The sequence below is a fragment of the Heterocephalus glaber genome, unplaced genomic scaffold (assembly GCF_053883595.1).
Source record: "Heterocephalus glaber isolate CG9 unplaced genomic scaffold, H.glaber_assembly_v1.0 deba00000347, whole genome shotgun sequence".
Lineage (NCBI taxonomy): Eukaryota > Metazoa > Chordata > Mammalia > Rodentia > Bathyergidae > Heterocephalus > Heterocephalus glaber.
In genome coordinates this window covers 48,970,695-48,983,607 of record NW_028258143.1, presented here as the reverse complement: position 1 = coordinate 48,983,607, position 12,913 = coordinate 48,970,695, and the positions used below count along the sequence as shown (strand labels likewise).

The following is a 12,913-nucleotide window of genomic DNA, read 5'->3' as shown; positions in this document are numbered from 1 at the left end:
TACCTAGATTACACTGTATTGCCTTTCTATATTGCAAGGAAATTATGTGATGACATTGTTCTTAAAGACTCTAAACAAATTTGAACTTATATAATTCATGTTTTTATAGAAGTATAATGATTAAGAAAAAAGTAAACTGTCTTGAAAGCATTGGAATATATTTTGTCAAAAAATGGTTTCATTAAAATGGAAAGCAGCTGCGTATCTCAGGGAAACTGGGCAGAGTAGCTGGTGTTCAGAACCTTGGTGGTGGCTGAGGTAGGGTGAAGAATTAAAGATAGGAAGGAAGGAGACAAAGTAGCTTTGAGGAAATTACAGCTTAAAACATAATTGAAGTTACCAAGGTGACCCATACCTTAATCCCTAGGCCTGTTTTTCTCCTAGGCTCTTTGCTCCTAAATTTTCAAGAGTTTCAGAGATTAAGTCCATATATTCCAAAATTACAGCAAAGACTTCCATTTTCAATGGGTAACATATCTCTTAACTTCAAACACATGAACAGTTTATATTTTAACTTCATTGATAGTCAGTTTTTGCTTTAACCCTCTGATGGGCAAACTGACCTTAGGTAAACAGACATCAGGTAAATGGTAAATGACTCAAAGAATAAACATGCTAAATCACCTACCTTAAAGGCTCCAAGACCACATATATACCCCCAATGCCAGACTGTTGGCCACCTTGCTCTATTTCTGAGTGTGTACTTCTTGAGCTCTCCCTAACAAATAAATCTCTACCTCTCACTGATGTGTCTTGAAATTCTTTCCTATCACAAGAGTCAAGAACCTGCCCAGTTTGAGCTGAGGCTCCTAGCTCCTTCTTAGAGGGAGGCCTCAGGCCCCACCTGGGACTGCCCCTTGGGAACAGTCTCAGGGCTCATCCACGAGGGTCTTTGTGGGAATGGAGGATGAGAGGCCACTGACCTGGGCATCCTGCAAAAGGAACCTGCCCTACTCTGCTGTGTCCCCACCTTCTGGTCCAAGTCTGAGTTCCACCTTCTCATCCCCACACACCCAGGCCCGTCTTCCCCAGTGAGCATTCTTCCCATGTGATATTGTAAAGGACAAGAGGAGATGTTTGCTTTGATTCTAATGTGCTTCTTTTGCTCACAGGCTGATTATCCCTCAAGGTTATCAAAGTGTTCAGGCGGGGGAGCTGGTTTGTCTTAGAGTAGAAAACAATTAAACTGCACTTAAACTACTAATCAGTTAAAGGATTATAATACCATATAATGAAATTTACCCCAAATTGAATATTATATTACTTTCTGATGGATCATAAGGCACTTTAAGTGATTAAGAGGCATTTTGTCATTATAAGTATTAATTACGGGTAATTGAAAATGCAAAAAAATGGAATTTGTAGATCTTTCGATTTGATAGCACAATGGATATATCAACTTTTACTCAACTAGCAAGGAGATAAGGTAGAATGACATCTATGTGTGCTGTGAAAAGTAGGCTGTGCCTCTACAGCCTATATTTCAGGTTATTAATGGTGCTAAAAATTTCCTGACATATGCAACTGCTTAGTGGCATATAATTGTGAAAATCTAATTAACAGTATAAAAGCATTAACATTAAAAATTACTTTATTCTATATAGAAGATTTGGGTACATCATTAATCTTCATTCAATATGCATTTATTTTTGCCCTAAATCTAAGGGGTACCATTCCATTTGTCCAAACAGAAAACTCTTGCCCTGCTAAAAAGGTATTCAGTAAGTCTGTTATTTCAACTGTACTTGAATATTTTATTTAGTTAAAGTCCATAGTATTTCTTTGAAGTTAAAAATGTCAGAGATGCAAAAAGAATTTGCAACAACATTCTGAAACAAGACAGCCACTTACATTTTCTTAAAATACAACCAATACATGAAGAAAGGTCTCTTTGAAAATTACTTTCAGAGAGTTTCAGGGTCCAATCATCATTATCATCACTTTATACAAAATAGTCCAGTGTAGGCGGCAATCAATTTCTACACAATTTTTCATCCATCAAGGCTTAATGGAAAGAAGTAAGATGAAAAGGAAATATAAATTCAAAATCTCTGCTCATGGTATAATGGCCTATTATTCAGCCAACTTTCTACATGCCGAAAGTTTTCATTAATATACCATTAAGGATGACATTAAAACTTCAGATCTGTTCTAGTCTGTAAGTTATGTCTCACACAATAAATTTTACTTGAGTTCCTTGAGGTCTGATATCTGCATCTATAAATATTGTGTCAAGTTATATACTGTGCTAGTGTAATGTCATAGAGTATAAAAATTATGTACCTTAGTTTGAAAAATTCCTTCTTGAAAGTATAAAATTTGATGATTTTTAAAAAGGGGGGCAGGGGAATAATATGTTGGATTTTAATTATTCCTTAAGTAGTCACATTGAAGTTCCAAAGCCCAGATTTTCTATTTGGCACAAAAGTAAACATGCCTGGGTGTTTCCATGACCTTCCATTCAATGGAGTGTGTGATCTCAGGCCAGTGTAGCTCCTGCTGTAACATCTCCATCCAGACTGTTCCCCTGGAAGGAGGTGCAGCCTGCCAGCTTCACTCATTCCCAAGCTTTTCTCATAGGACATTTGAGGAAGCTACATAAATATTCCATTTTCATAGTGAATATTTGTTTCCAGGACTTTCTGTTCAAAACATTTATTAGCATTTAAAGTTCTTTTTACTAGGGAGCTGCTTAAGGTATTCTTTCCATCATTTTGGGAAGCGCAAAATTCCTTATATCCAAATTGATAAAAGATGTTTTCAAATGGGAAAAGAGGCATGAATTACAGGCACTGTCTCTCTCCTAGTTCTTTTCCATCTATTTTGCTCTTGTCCTCATATCCCCAGACATTTCCGGCTTACACTTGAACTCTATGAGCAAGCAATTGGTGGTGCGTGGGGGCTGTATGAGAAGCTATTGCCCAGAAGGCCATTGGCTCGGGGTGAAACTCCATTCTTCCTTGAGGCCCTCTGCCTAAGATCCAGACTTCTTGTCTCTCATCTCCCCTTCTCATCCCATGGACTCTGGAGCTCGGCTCCTGATCTCTTATTCTACTGTCTCTTAACCTGGGTCTGCCTCACTGGTGACTTGCTTACCTGTCACTATTTTTGGACTTGATCTGTGTTCTTTGGCATCTCTCAGGGCTTGCTTGACCCCTTGCAGGCCTGCTGTGTCCTGCTCCCACCCATGTCCAGACATTAAAAATTGCTATTGTGCCATCAGGTAACTGTGATTTTGGATAAGTGGCTGAACCCACCCTAGACTCAGTATCTCTTGCTGTTATGTGAAGGGTTATACTGGGTCATATCTAGGGTCTCTTAGCATTCAGAAACTTCTGGAACCATGGAGCCTCTTCCCTGCCTCTCTCTACTCATCCATTTTTTTATCTGACTCTGTTTCAAGCAAATTACCATGGGTACAAAGTGCTGGACATGTAGACAGGACTCTACCACCCATTGCAAAAGCAAAATTTGCAAATATAATAGCATCTTAGCTTTCTTTGCAGCACATTGTATAGTTTACAGAGTGTGGAAGGCAGTGTGTTCAGAATTTTGGTTTATGCCTGTGTAGCTGTGCTCCCAGCCTTTGAAGGTAGCTCCTCCACATAAGCAGCAGGAAAATGGCCCTTTTTCCCATTGAGAGATCCAAACCACCATCCTTCTTCTTTCTTTTCATGTATAGTCACAATGTCTCCTGTGAAAATGAATGCACATTTAATTAGACAAATGGATTATGCAATTCGACCATACGCTAGAGCTTGAGTGATAAATGTAGATTGCATCATTTTCTGTGCTTGATTCAGATGAAGAGAAATTTAATGAACACCTCTTTATGAAGCAAGCATAATCTAGAGAATACTAAAAGGGGTGAAATAATGAACAACTGATTTATGCCATAGTTTACTGAAAAGCAGAATCACACTGGACCTCGTGCTGCCTGATTTACTCGGTGTAGAGTAGGTAGGTTGCTGCCAGCAAACCAAACTCTTCTGTATCTGTACTTTCAGGGTTTTATGTGATGATGGCCGTGATAATTTGGTGTGCTGACTCCTGAGATTGGTTCACAGCTAACAGTGTTTTCTTAAGATCTAAACAACTCCATTACTTCCCAATTCACAGTCCAAAATTCTAACTCTGAGCTCTGCATAGAAATGTAACTCTCCATTCTTCAGTTTAGATAACTTTAACAAAACATCAATTTAAAGATAATACTTTTTTAAGGCAATGATTCAAATAAATAGTATTATAAGAAACCCATCTGTGGTCCAATTCTCCTTTTCTTTTAAAATCATGATGCCCCAAAAGTAACTTGATGCCCCAAATTCTTTGGCTAAGCCCCTCTTGTGAGAGAATCCTTTCCCTCTGGCTACTTCCTGTACCTCAAATTAAAAACATCAGGAAACAAAGGTGTACTTTTCTTTAGCATTATTCTGAGCCAGTATTTCAGTCTTTCACTCTTTTCCCTAATAATTTTCTTTCTAAGTGAAGATAACAGTGAAAGCTCCTTCCGTCTTTTCCTAGTCATAAATCACTATTCTTGTAGGCAATTATTCTCAGTCTGAGTTCTCTTGCTAAGGAGTTCTCTCAGGTCAGTAGATTGTTGGACAAAATTTATTAACAAGAATTCAAAAAATTGATGTGATCTTATATTGCTAGCTTCCCTCAGCCTTCAGTATTGTGTTTTATTGAATGAAACCACTTAGAATATAAAGCAAAAGGGGGCTTTGAAAACCAAGAACTGAAAACAAACATGATAACCCATTTTCCAGGAACTCTGTAACTCAAACTCAAGACCCCTGAATTTTAGGTGGCATTTTTATTTTTATTTATTTTTATTTAGGTAGATTTTTATTCATAGAGAAGAAAAAATAATTGCCTGGAAAAATCTGACCAACACACTGAAAAAGAGGATTCCACTAAACAATACTAAAGCTCAGTATCCTTGTTTGGCTGCAAAATCCATCTTGAGTTTCCATGGACTCTGGGAGCCATATCTAGGTCATGGATAATAAGCTTTCTCCTGCTACACAGTGCTTTCTCATAAACCCTTCCGTTTCCATTTTCCTTCCATTTCCTGCCTTGGCATTAATATCCAAATGTGGACACATAGAGTTGAGACTGGAAACTGGTTCTTGTTTAATAATGCTGAGGCCTATGTAACCCATAACATGATGCCTTTGCCTGTTGGGTGAAAATCTGTGATACAAAGGAAGGGGTCTGAATCTTTAGGCTGGCCATAAAACACTTTCCTGGGAGATCAGTGCCACAATCATTAAGCTGAGGGTCTGTTGAACCAGATTCTAGAACTTCCTCTTACACTAAATCAGGAGAAGTCATTCCATAAAAAAATGGAGCTATTCTGTGATGACTTCACATTACTGATACCTGGTGCAGTGTAGCACTGTGATCAAAAGCATAACTAAGTTTCTGAGTTCAAATCCTGTGCCACTACTGCCTAGGACTTTACCCAAAGTATTTAACTTTTCTCTGCCTCAGTCTTCTCAGCTGTGAAATGGGAGTAAATAACAACACCTGTCTCAGAGTTTTTAGGAATATTAAATTGAACAATACTTGCAATGTCTGGTACTGAGAAATACGACATAATTGTTAGCCATTATCATTCTGTGAGCTTTATGTAGCCTTCCAGGGCTTTATCCTCTAAGAAAGGTGATCATAAAACCTCAACTGATTTGGTATTAGTAGTCAAGGCTGTTGTTCTAAGACAGGATTTTATTCATATCAAGGATCTTACCATAAGAAGGTAATTAAATAATCTGAGACTACATCTTACCTTTTTCCAAATTCAACTCATCGTCTTGCCTGGCTTGAAAAGAATATAAGGCCTTGCAAAGATTGTTTCCAACCTGGGCTGCACTGGAGGCTAAAAGTTGGATTAAACTGTAATTAGCTTGCTGTGTTAGTAGGCAAATGAGCATGATCATGAACTCTTACTATTTAACCGTGTGACACAGAGTTGAAATATATTGACATTGTCTCAAAAGGAAAATTTATAATTTTACCCAATATTCATTCCTTGACTTAATAAGCATTCATGATATACGTACTATGTGTAAAGATTGTTTACACTATATATCCAAAAACCGTACTGTAATGTAGGAAATAATAAGTCTGAGGAAAAATGTTGTCACTGTAACAATAAATATGGCAACTTAAAATTTTTTTCCATTTGAGTTTAGTCAACATCATTAAATGATTCATGTAGTTGCAAGCATGTTAGGAAAATGCACTAGTTTTGCCAATCAGGTAAAGATAGGGACTATTTGAAGCATGTGTTTCTTATTGTCATTCCTTAGTGCTTAGGGTACTGTTTCTCAAACAATGCAAAGGTGACTTTTTAATATAAAGAGGGTGAGTAGGCTGTGAATTTCAAGCCCAAGTGTCCTAAGAAACCACCTAGTCACCATGCTTCCTGCTGAGAAGGCGGAATATCTATGAAAGTTTAGGAGACAGAGCCCCACGCTTCTCACAGTGGTATAGGGCAACTCTGTGGACAGCAGGTGTCAAAGTGAGTAGATGCCATCTCCCGACACCTGCAGTGACTTCTCTTGTGGATAAATGTTTTTCCCAGCACCCACTCTTTGTGACTTTCTACTTTTGTGTTACATCTGTATGTGACATTACAGATTCTAACAAAGTCCCAAATGAAATGTAAATTTCTTTGAGTAAATATCAGTCAAGGTGGCTCTGAAAATAATATTTAAATGTAGTAATGTGCTTTACCAATAGGACTTAGCCCAACATGATTCTAAGTATCGGGTTACCTGAAGATGAAGAACTTGGATTTTTCTGCCCACCAGAAGATGTCCTACTCAAAACATTCTCTGATCTCTTTGTTAAAGAAGGCCGAGATATTTTTACATAAGTATGAGTATGCTCCTGTTCAAGTAGTTTAAAAAAGAATAAGTCATTTCAAACAACACTATTATCATAAGTAGTCATAAAAAGTAACTCAGGAATTTATTTTTTGAATTGGGGCAAAAGGTACACAAATAAATTATTCGATACATTCTCAAGCCTTACTATGTTGTTTAAGTTCTCTGGATTCTGAAGGGTTGCTATTTTCAGAATTAGACGATTACAGTATGTATACCCTGTGTTTCCAGTTTAGATCTATATTTCTAGGCCAAATAATAACATTCATAGCATTACTTCTAATCTCACTTTAATGGGCTTTTATCACTGTCTAAATGTTTGAGACCATTTAGAGCTCTTGAATCTCTTAGAATACTGTCCCCTTACCACAAGATGGTTACAGCTCTCCCTTCTGTTTGGTAACAGAAAATAGCAATAGCTACCCATGGTAGGAAATCACCAGTTCCTGAAATATTCCCCACTTGAAAGATACATGTGAGCAGGAATTTCTGAGACCATATATCATCTACATTATATACTGTGTTAAACTATGCACTTCACACCATATTTAAAATATGGTAAAATGAGATAAATGGGTATCACCAAGTCCTACAATTTAGGTCTGTATAAATACTAAAATTTCAATGTAATAGAACTTTTACTATAAAAACACATTCAAAGGCTAAAGATAAGCTATGAAGAGGGCAAAGGAATCCAAAGTGTTTATATTCATTGTAGTAATTTAGTCTACAAAGAATGTATTCCATTTTATTTAGCTCTTTAATGTACTCTAAATGAATGAAATAAATTTATCTTAAAATTTTGCAATAAGAATTTGGGACATACTGTACATGTGATTCATAACAGCTTTTTTTTTGCCTTGATCCAACTTTAAGCTGCTCCACCTAGCAAATGCAGTCAAGAAATCTCAACCAGGCTCTTCCGTTACCTTTTCTTTCCACTTGAAGATGGAGTTGCTACAGGGATGGCTGGGTTTAGTTCTTTGCTCAAGTTCTGCTAATACTGACAACAGTTTATAGGAGTTTGCTTGCAGAAGGTCTAGTTTCAAATTGTTCTGTGGATACATCATTTGGCCATGTGAGTAAATTTCTAGAGAATGAGGCCCAACTGGGTAGATAGAGGGATATCAGGATGACTTTCAAAATGACAAGGGGGTGTAGAAAAGCACGCATTCACCTCATGTATAGATACGCACCAAAAATGCGGAAAAGAAAGAACTTGAAAGAAAAATACCCCTTAAAGCAGTTAAGAGAAAAGCCTTACTAGTTGAGTATGTCCTCCTCTGTATTCTTGTAAATAGGGTGAAGAAACCTTGTTAGGTACATTACCTGATATTTTGTGGCAATGAATAGCCTTATGCAATTTTCGGCTGAGGAATAAGAAAGGAAATAATAAGTGTCGATCACTTTCCAAGGCCATGAGGAAGGGTGATTGAATGTTTTAACAGCTGAATTAACATTAATAGGATCAAACAGCAATGGATGTATATTGTTTTGTTTTCCCCTTCCTTTGAAGAGGTAGCATATTATAGTATGCAGAAAGTGTGTAGTAAAACTCTCAAACCTGAAAATAATATTCTATTAGGGTATTAGATTCTAAAAATAAGGAGCATTTGCCAGTCATGTTGGCACCGGCCTGTAATCCACTCAGGAGGCTGAGGCAGGAGGATCATGAGTTTGAGGCCAGGCTGGGCTACATAGCAAGACTGTCTCAAATGAAAATGAGTGAAGTTGAACACAAACTTCTAGTCTCTTCTTATTCTTGCTTTGATGTTGAACTACAACTTTATAATTACTTCTTTGACAGGCTTTGATCAGACAAGGTGAAGCAGCAGAGTCTAACTAGGATCCTGCTTATCCGACTCCTCTTCACTATTACTTCTCTTTTCTCTATGCCTCCAGCATGAAGATTCCTAACCCTAATGTCCCTGCTGGGGGCGGGGGGGTCACATCCAAGGACTGAATTCCTCCAATAGAGAAAAGGTCTCTATCCTTGGTACAATCCACTGCATTATGGGGCAGGCTCACCTAACACAAAGCCAAGAGCCCCTCCCATCAAACCCAGGCTGTGGTGCATCAGAGAACCAGTCTAGCTCCTTCTCCATTCTTCTTTCAGTATTCAGGCAATATCTAATTTAAGTGCCTCTAGTCTCTGCAGCATTTCTCCTTTAACATGCCTTGCCAACACCCCTGATTCAAATGTGGCACTTCAAGGGCCAAGGGCCAAAGAGATAGAAAAGAATTTAAATAAAGCCAAGTTTCCTTTTCCAAGAAAGCTTTCCTGGGTAACACGACATCTCCCAACATGACTAGTTTCTCTCTACCCAGATGCAGACTCATGTCAGAAAATCACTGGGATGCTTGGCATCCACTGCTTGAAGGTCCTGCTTGCTCCTTCACTAGCTCATAACCCCTGAGTTCAGGGGTCAGGTCCTTGCCCCTCTGTGTGTGTCAGGCTAGTGTGGGCTCTGTGTTCTAGTACATGCTCTCTGCTGGTAATGAGCGTGATAAAATTCTGTGCAAGAACAACCAAAGGAATGTGTGATTCAATAGCATCGTAAAATGCTCATGACTTTATTTTGGTAAATATGATTTGCATTGAATTTTTGTTTTGTTTTGTTTTCTTGGGACAGAGTTTTGCTTTGTAGTTCAGGCTGGCCCTGAACTCACTATGTAGCCCAGGCTGGCCTTGAACTCAAAGTGATCCTCCTGCCTCAGCCTCCCAAGTGCTGGGATCACAGGCGTGTGCCACTATGCCTGGCTGCATTGAATTTGTTAACTAAACTTCATGCTGTCACAGGAAATGTCCCGCCCTCTGTTTTATCGTTTCATGTGAATTGTAGGCACATATTCTTGCAGCAGTGCGTCAGCACTCTGTTCCCCGGGCACACATGCAGGCCTTGCTTTTCACAGGAAGCATGGGGATTGTTCCTGCAGCAGACGCCCAGCTAAAGAAGCCTGTGCTAAAAAACATGGAGCAGCTATAGCTGGCTGCAGCTGGCTGCTTTCACAGAAGCATGTGGACATTGCCAGAATGTAGTAACCCACCGTCATAAGAGTTGGGCTAGGTAAAACAAGGTAAAGAAAGCTGACCCAGGTTCCTGTATCCTTCCAAACACTAATAATTTTCTCTCTTCCTGAATTATTCTCAGATTAACCTGAATCTTCTTCTGATCATTCAAATCACAGCAAAAATCCACCTCTTGCACACATAGGTATCTGTTCATTTTTATTCCCACATAAATTTTAAAAAGCTGTCCTTTTAAAGAAAGTTTTCTAAAGTAGCTAAAATGTCCATCAACTCTATGAATGTCTGCGGGACTGCTAGATTCCAGGCTCTCAATAAAAAGGCCAGCAGGCCTATCCTCTGCCCTTCTTCATTTATTAAATACTGGAAGTGAAAATCAGAATGGTTATATGAGTATGGTTTTCTACCACTGTAAAATTTAAAAATCATTAAGTGAAACCATCATTACTATCACTTTTTTAAACTGGGTTAAAATGTACACGGTTTCATTAAAGAACAAATCTATTTGGGGGAATTCTATTTTAGACACAAGTGTTTTTTCCTAATGTCGGTCTTTGACAAGTCATTAGAGCAAATACTTGTATGTAGTTGTATTTTTCCAGATTGCTCCAACTACCTATGAAGGCGCTGGCCCTATAAGCTCTCTCTAGGTAGCTCCATATCATGAGAAAGGAAAGGCAAACAGCGAATGGACTGGAAAGCCGGTATTCTAAAAATAACCTTTTCATCACTAAATGCACTGTGCAAATATTTACCTCCACCATTAACGCCGCTGTGTCTTTCTGGCTCTTTTCATCGGAGAAGGAAGAGTTGCTGGAGTATGCATTAAGCATTCGTTCCAGGCCTGAAAATGAAACCATGCTATTGGTCACCTTTCATCCTGTCCTCCTAGGACATAGTTGGGGGGTCAGTCACCCTCAAAGGGAGCCTGAACCGGAAGCGATACTAGTAGCTTACCTAAAAGGCTGAAGGGTAGGGAGTTCTGTATGTAGCTGTTACTAAGTCTTACTAAATGGATAATGGTAAATCGGCTGACTGCTCATTTATCTTTATCTTCATTTAATGAAATTTGAGAAACACTGATGCTTAATGTATCTGGTTATTTTTTCAAGATGAGATTTTGAATTCCCTTTGGTTGGCCCATTTTAATAATTCCTAACATTGATACAATGTTAGGCTCTTCCTCATTTTTCTACTTACACCACTAAACATTGTCTGTCTTGGTTACCTATCTGCATTACATTGCAATGAACTGTTGCGGTGCACATGAAACTAGGCATATTAGAATCACAGTGCACAGCGGCTTTCAGTGTCTGCACTGCTTTAGAGTTGCTTTACATTCTAATATGCTTAACTTCCAATTATGGGATTTCATTTTGTTTCTACACTATTTGCAAAATGAGTAAAAAGAAAGAAACAAGCCAGGCAAGGTGGCACACACCTGTGTTCCCAGAACTTGGCAGGCTAAGGCATGAGAATTGCAAGTTCCAAGCCAGCGTGGGCTACATAGTGAGTTAAGGCCAGCCTGAGCTATATAGCAAGATGCTGTAGAAAGAAAAAAAGAAAGGAGAGAGAGAAAAGGAAGAGCAGGAGGACAAGGTGAAGGAAAGGAAGGAAGGGAGGGAGCAAGGAAGGGAGGAAGGGAGGACCAGCCAAAACCGCACAGTATTTTTGCCATATTTAAAATCACAAAAATTGTTTCTTTCCAGCCAATTTCAGAAACCCAGTAAAAGGCTACATTTCTAAAATGGTAGTATAATACATATACAGCTCTCATAAATAGGCCAAAATGTCATTTTACACTTTTTGCTTCTTTTAAAAAATTTTTCTCCTTCATTCACAACTTAGGTTTGATAACAGGGTTCCTTAAGTGTGATAATCGTGCCCCATTCAAAGACATAATTACACACCTTCCTTGTCTTTGGAAGCTTTTTCAATGTCTCTTTGCAGTCTCGACAATTTTGGTTTTATTAAAGATTTTCGTCTCTCTTTATCCATTGCATTGTTAGGATCTTCTTCCTTTAGGAAAAAAAAAAGATGTTTCATAACTTGAGAAAAAAGTAAGAGTTGCTACTCTCAGTTATATTGACAGTTTCATTGACTGCATTTAATTTTAACTTTACAGAAGAAAAAAATTAAAAAGACTAAAAATGAAATCAGGCTAATCTTTGGTTTTGGACACATTGTTCTACCTGTTCTAGATCTGATTAATAAGAAAATATCATGTCCACAACTTGTAAGTACATGGCAGAGCACTTTCTTTAATAGAACAAATTATTCTTGGAGGAGGAGCATTATTGTAGTTGTTTCAATTTCTGGATAAATAAATCTATTGGTTGGACACTTATTTTCCCATAAAATAATTATCTTGATTGAAGCTAGAGTCCTTTGGTGGTCCAGAGTATTGTGTGTGTGCCTCAGGCCGGGACTGGCTGAGGAGTGGAACGAGTGTCTACTGGGTTGTGTTGGCTTGGTATTGGAAACCCATGAGCTAAAACACATGCTCTACCCAAAATGGGTTTGTAATTCCACCAGGCCTTGCAGCGTAACGTTAAGAGAACAAGCAGCACAAGGTCACACATGTTTACCAGTGTTGCGGGCGCTTAGGGCAGTGGCAGTGGGAAGCTCTGAGGGGGCCGGAAGACTTGACCAGGACACCCCCATTCAGAGCAAGGAGGGTGAAGGACACCACTGGTAGGAGAAATGGCGAAAGCGAAGCAGAGAGGGAGGACTCTGTGGAGAATGTGTCAGGAACAGCAAGTGGAACAGCTGCTTGAGCAAAAATAGTGGAAGAACAAGTTGTCTTTTTAAGTCACTAGGCCTGATTTCAGGAATCTATCACAGAGGCCATGAGGAACCATTACTGACATCTGAGTTTTCACATGGATTATTTCACATGGATTATTTCAAGGGTTAAGTAAAAATAAATTAATGTGGGGTGAGGTAGGGAGGTGGCTGAACCTCGAGGGCAGAAACCTGTGGGGCTAAGGGG

At 38.7% G+C, this 12,913-nt stretch overlaps 1 protein-coding gene across 2 annotated transcripts in view; it reads right to left on the bottom strand.

Moving 5' to 3' along the window:
- Positions 1 to 1,573: 1,573 nt before the first annotated feature.
- Nostrin (nitric oxide synthase trafficking) overlaps positions 1,574 to 12,913 on the bottom strand; it is a 63,220-nt gene continuing 51,880 nt past the window's right edge. For both annotated transcript variants that reach the window (XM_004857612.3, XM_004857613.3), the window contains exons 11-16: positions 11,832 to 11,940; positions 10,677 to 10,765; positions 7,823 to 7,948; positions 6,783 to 6,897; positions 5,792 to 5,881; positions 1,574 to 3,694 (exon numbers count right to left, since the gene is read on the bottom strand). In XM_004857612.3, the coding sequence (XP_004857669.1) occupies positions 3,558 to 3,694; positions 5,792 to 5,881; positions 6,783 to 6,897; positions 7,823 to 7,948; positions 10,677 to 10,765; positions 11,832 to 11,940 (666 nt within the window). In that variant the 3' untranslated portion in view covers positions 1,574 to 3,557. The remainder of the gene's footprint in view (positions 3,695 to 5,791; positions 5,882 to 6,782; positions 6,898 to 7,822; positions 7,949 to 10,676; positions 10,766 to 11,831; positions 11,941 to 12,913) is intronic.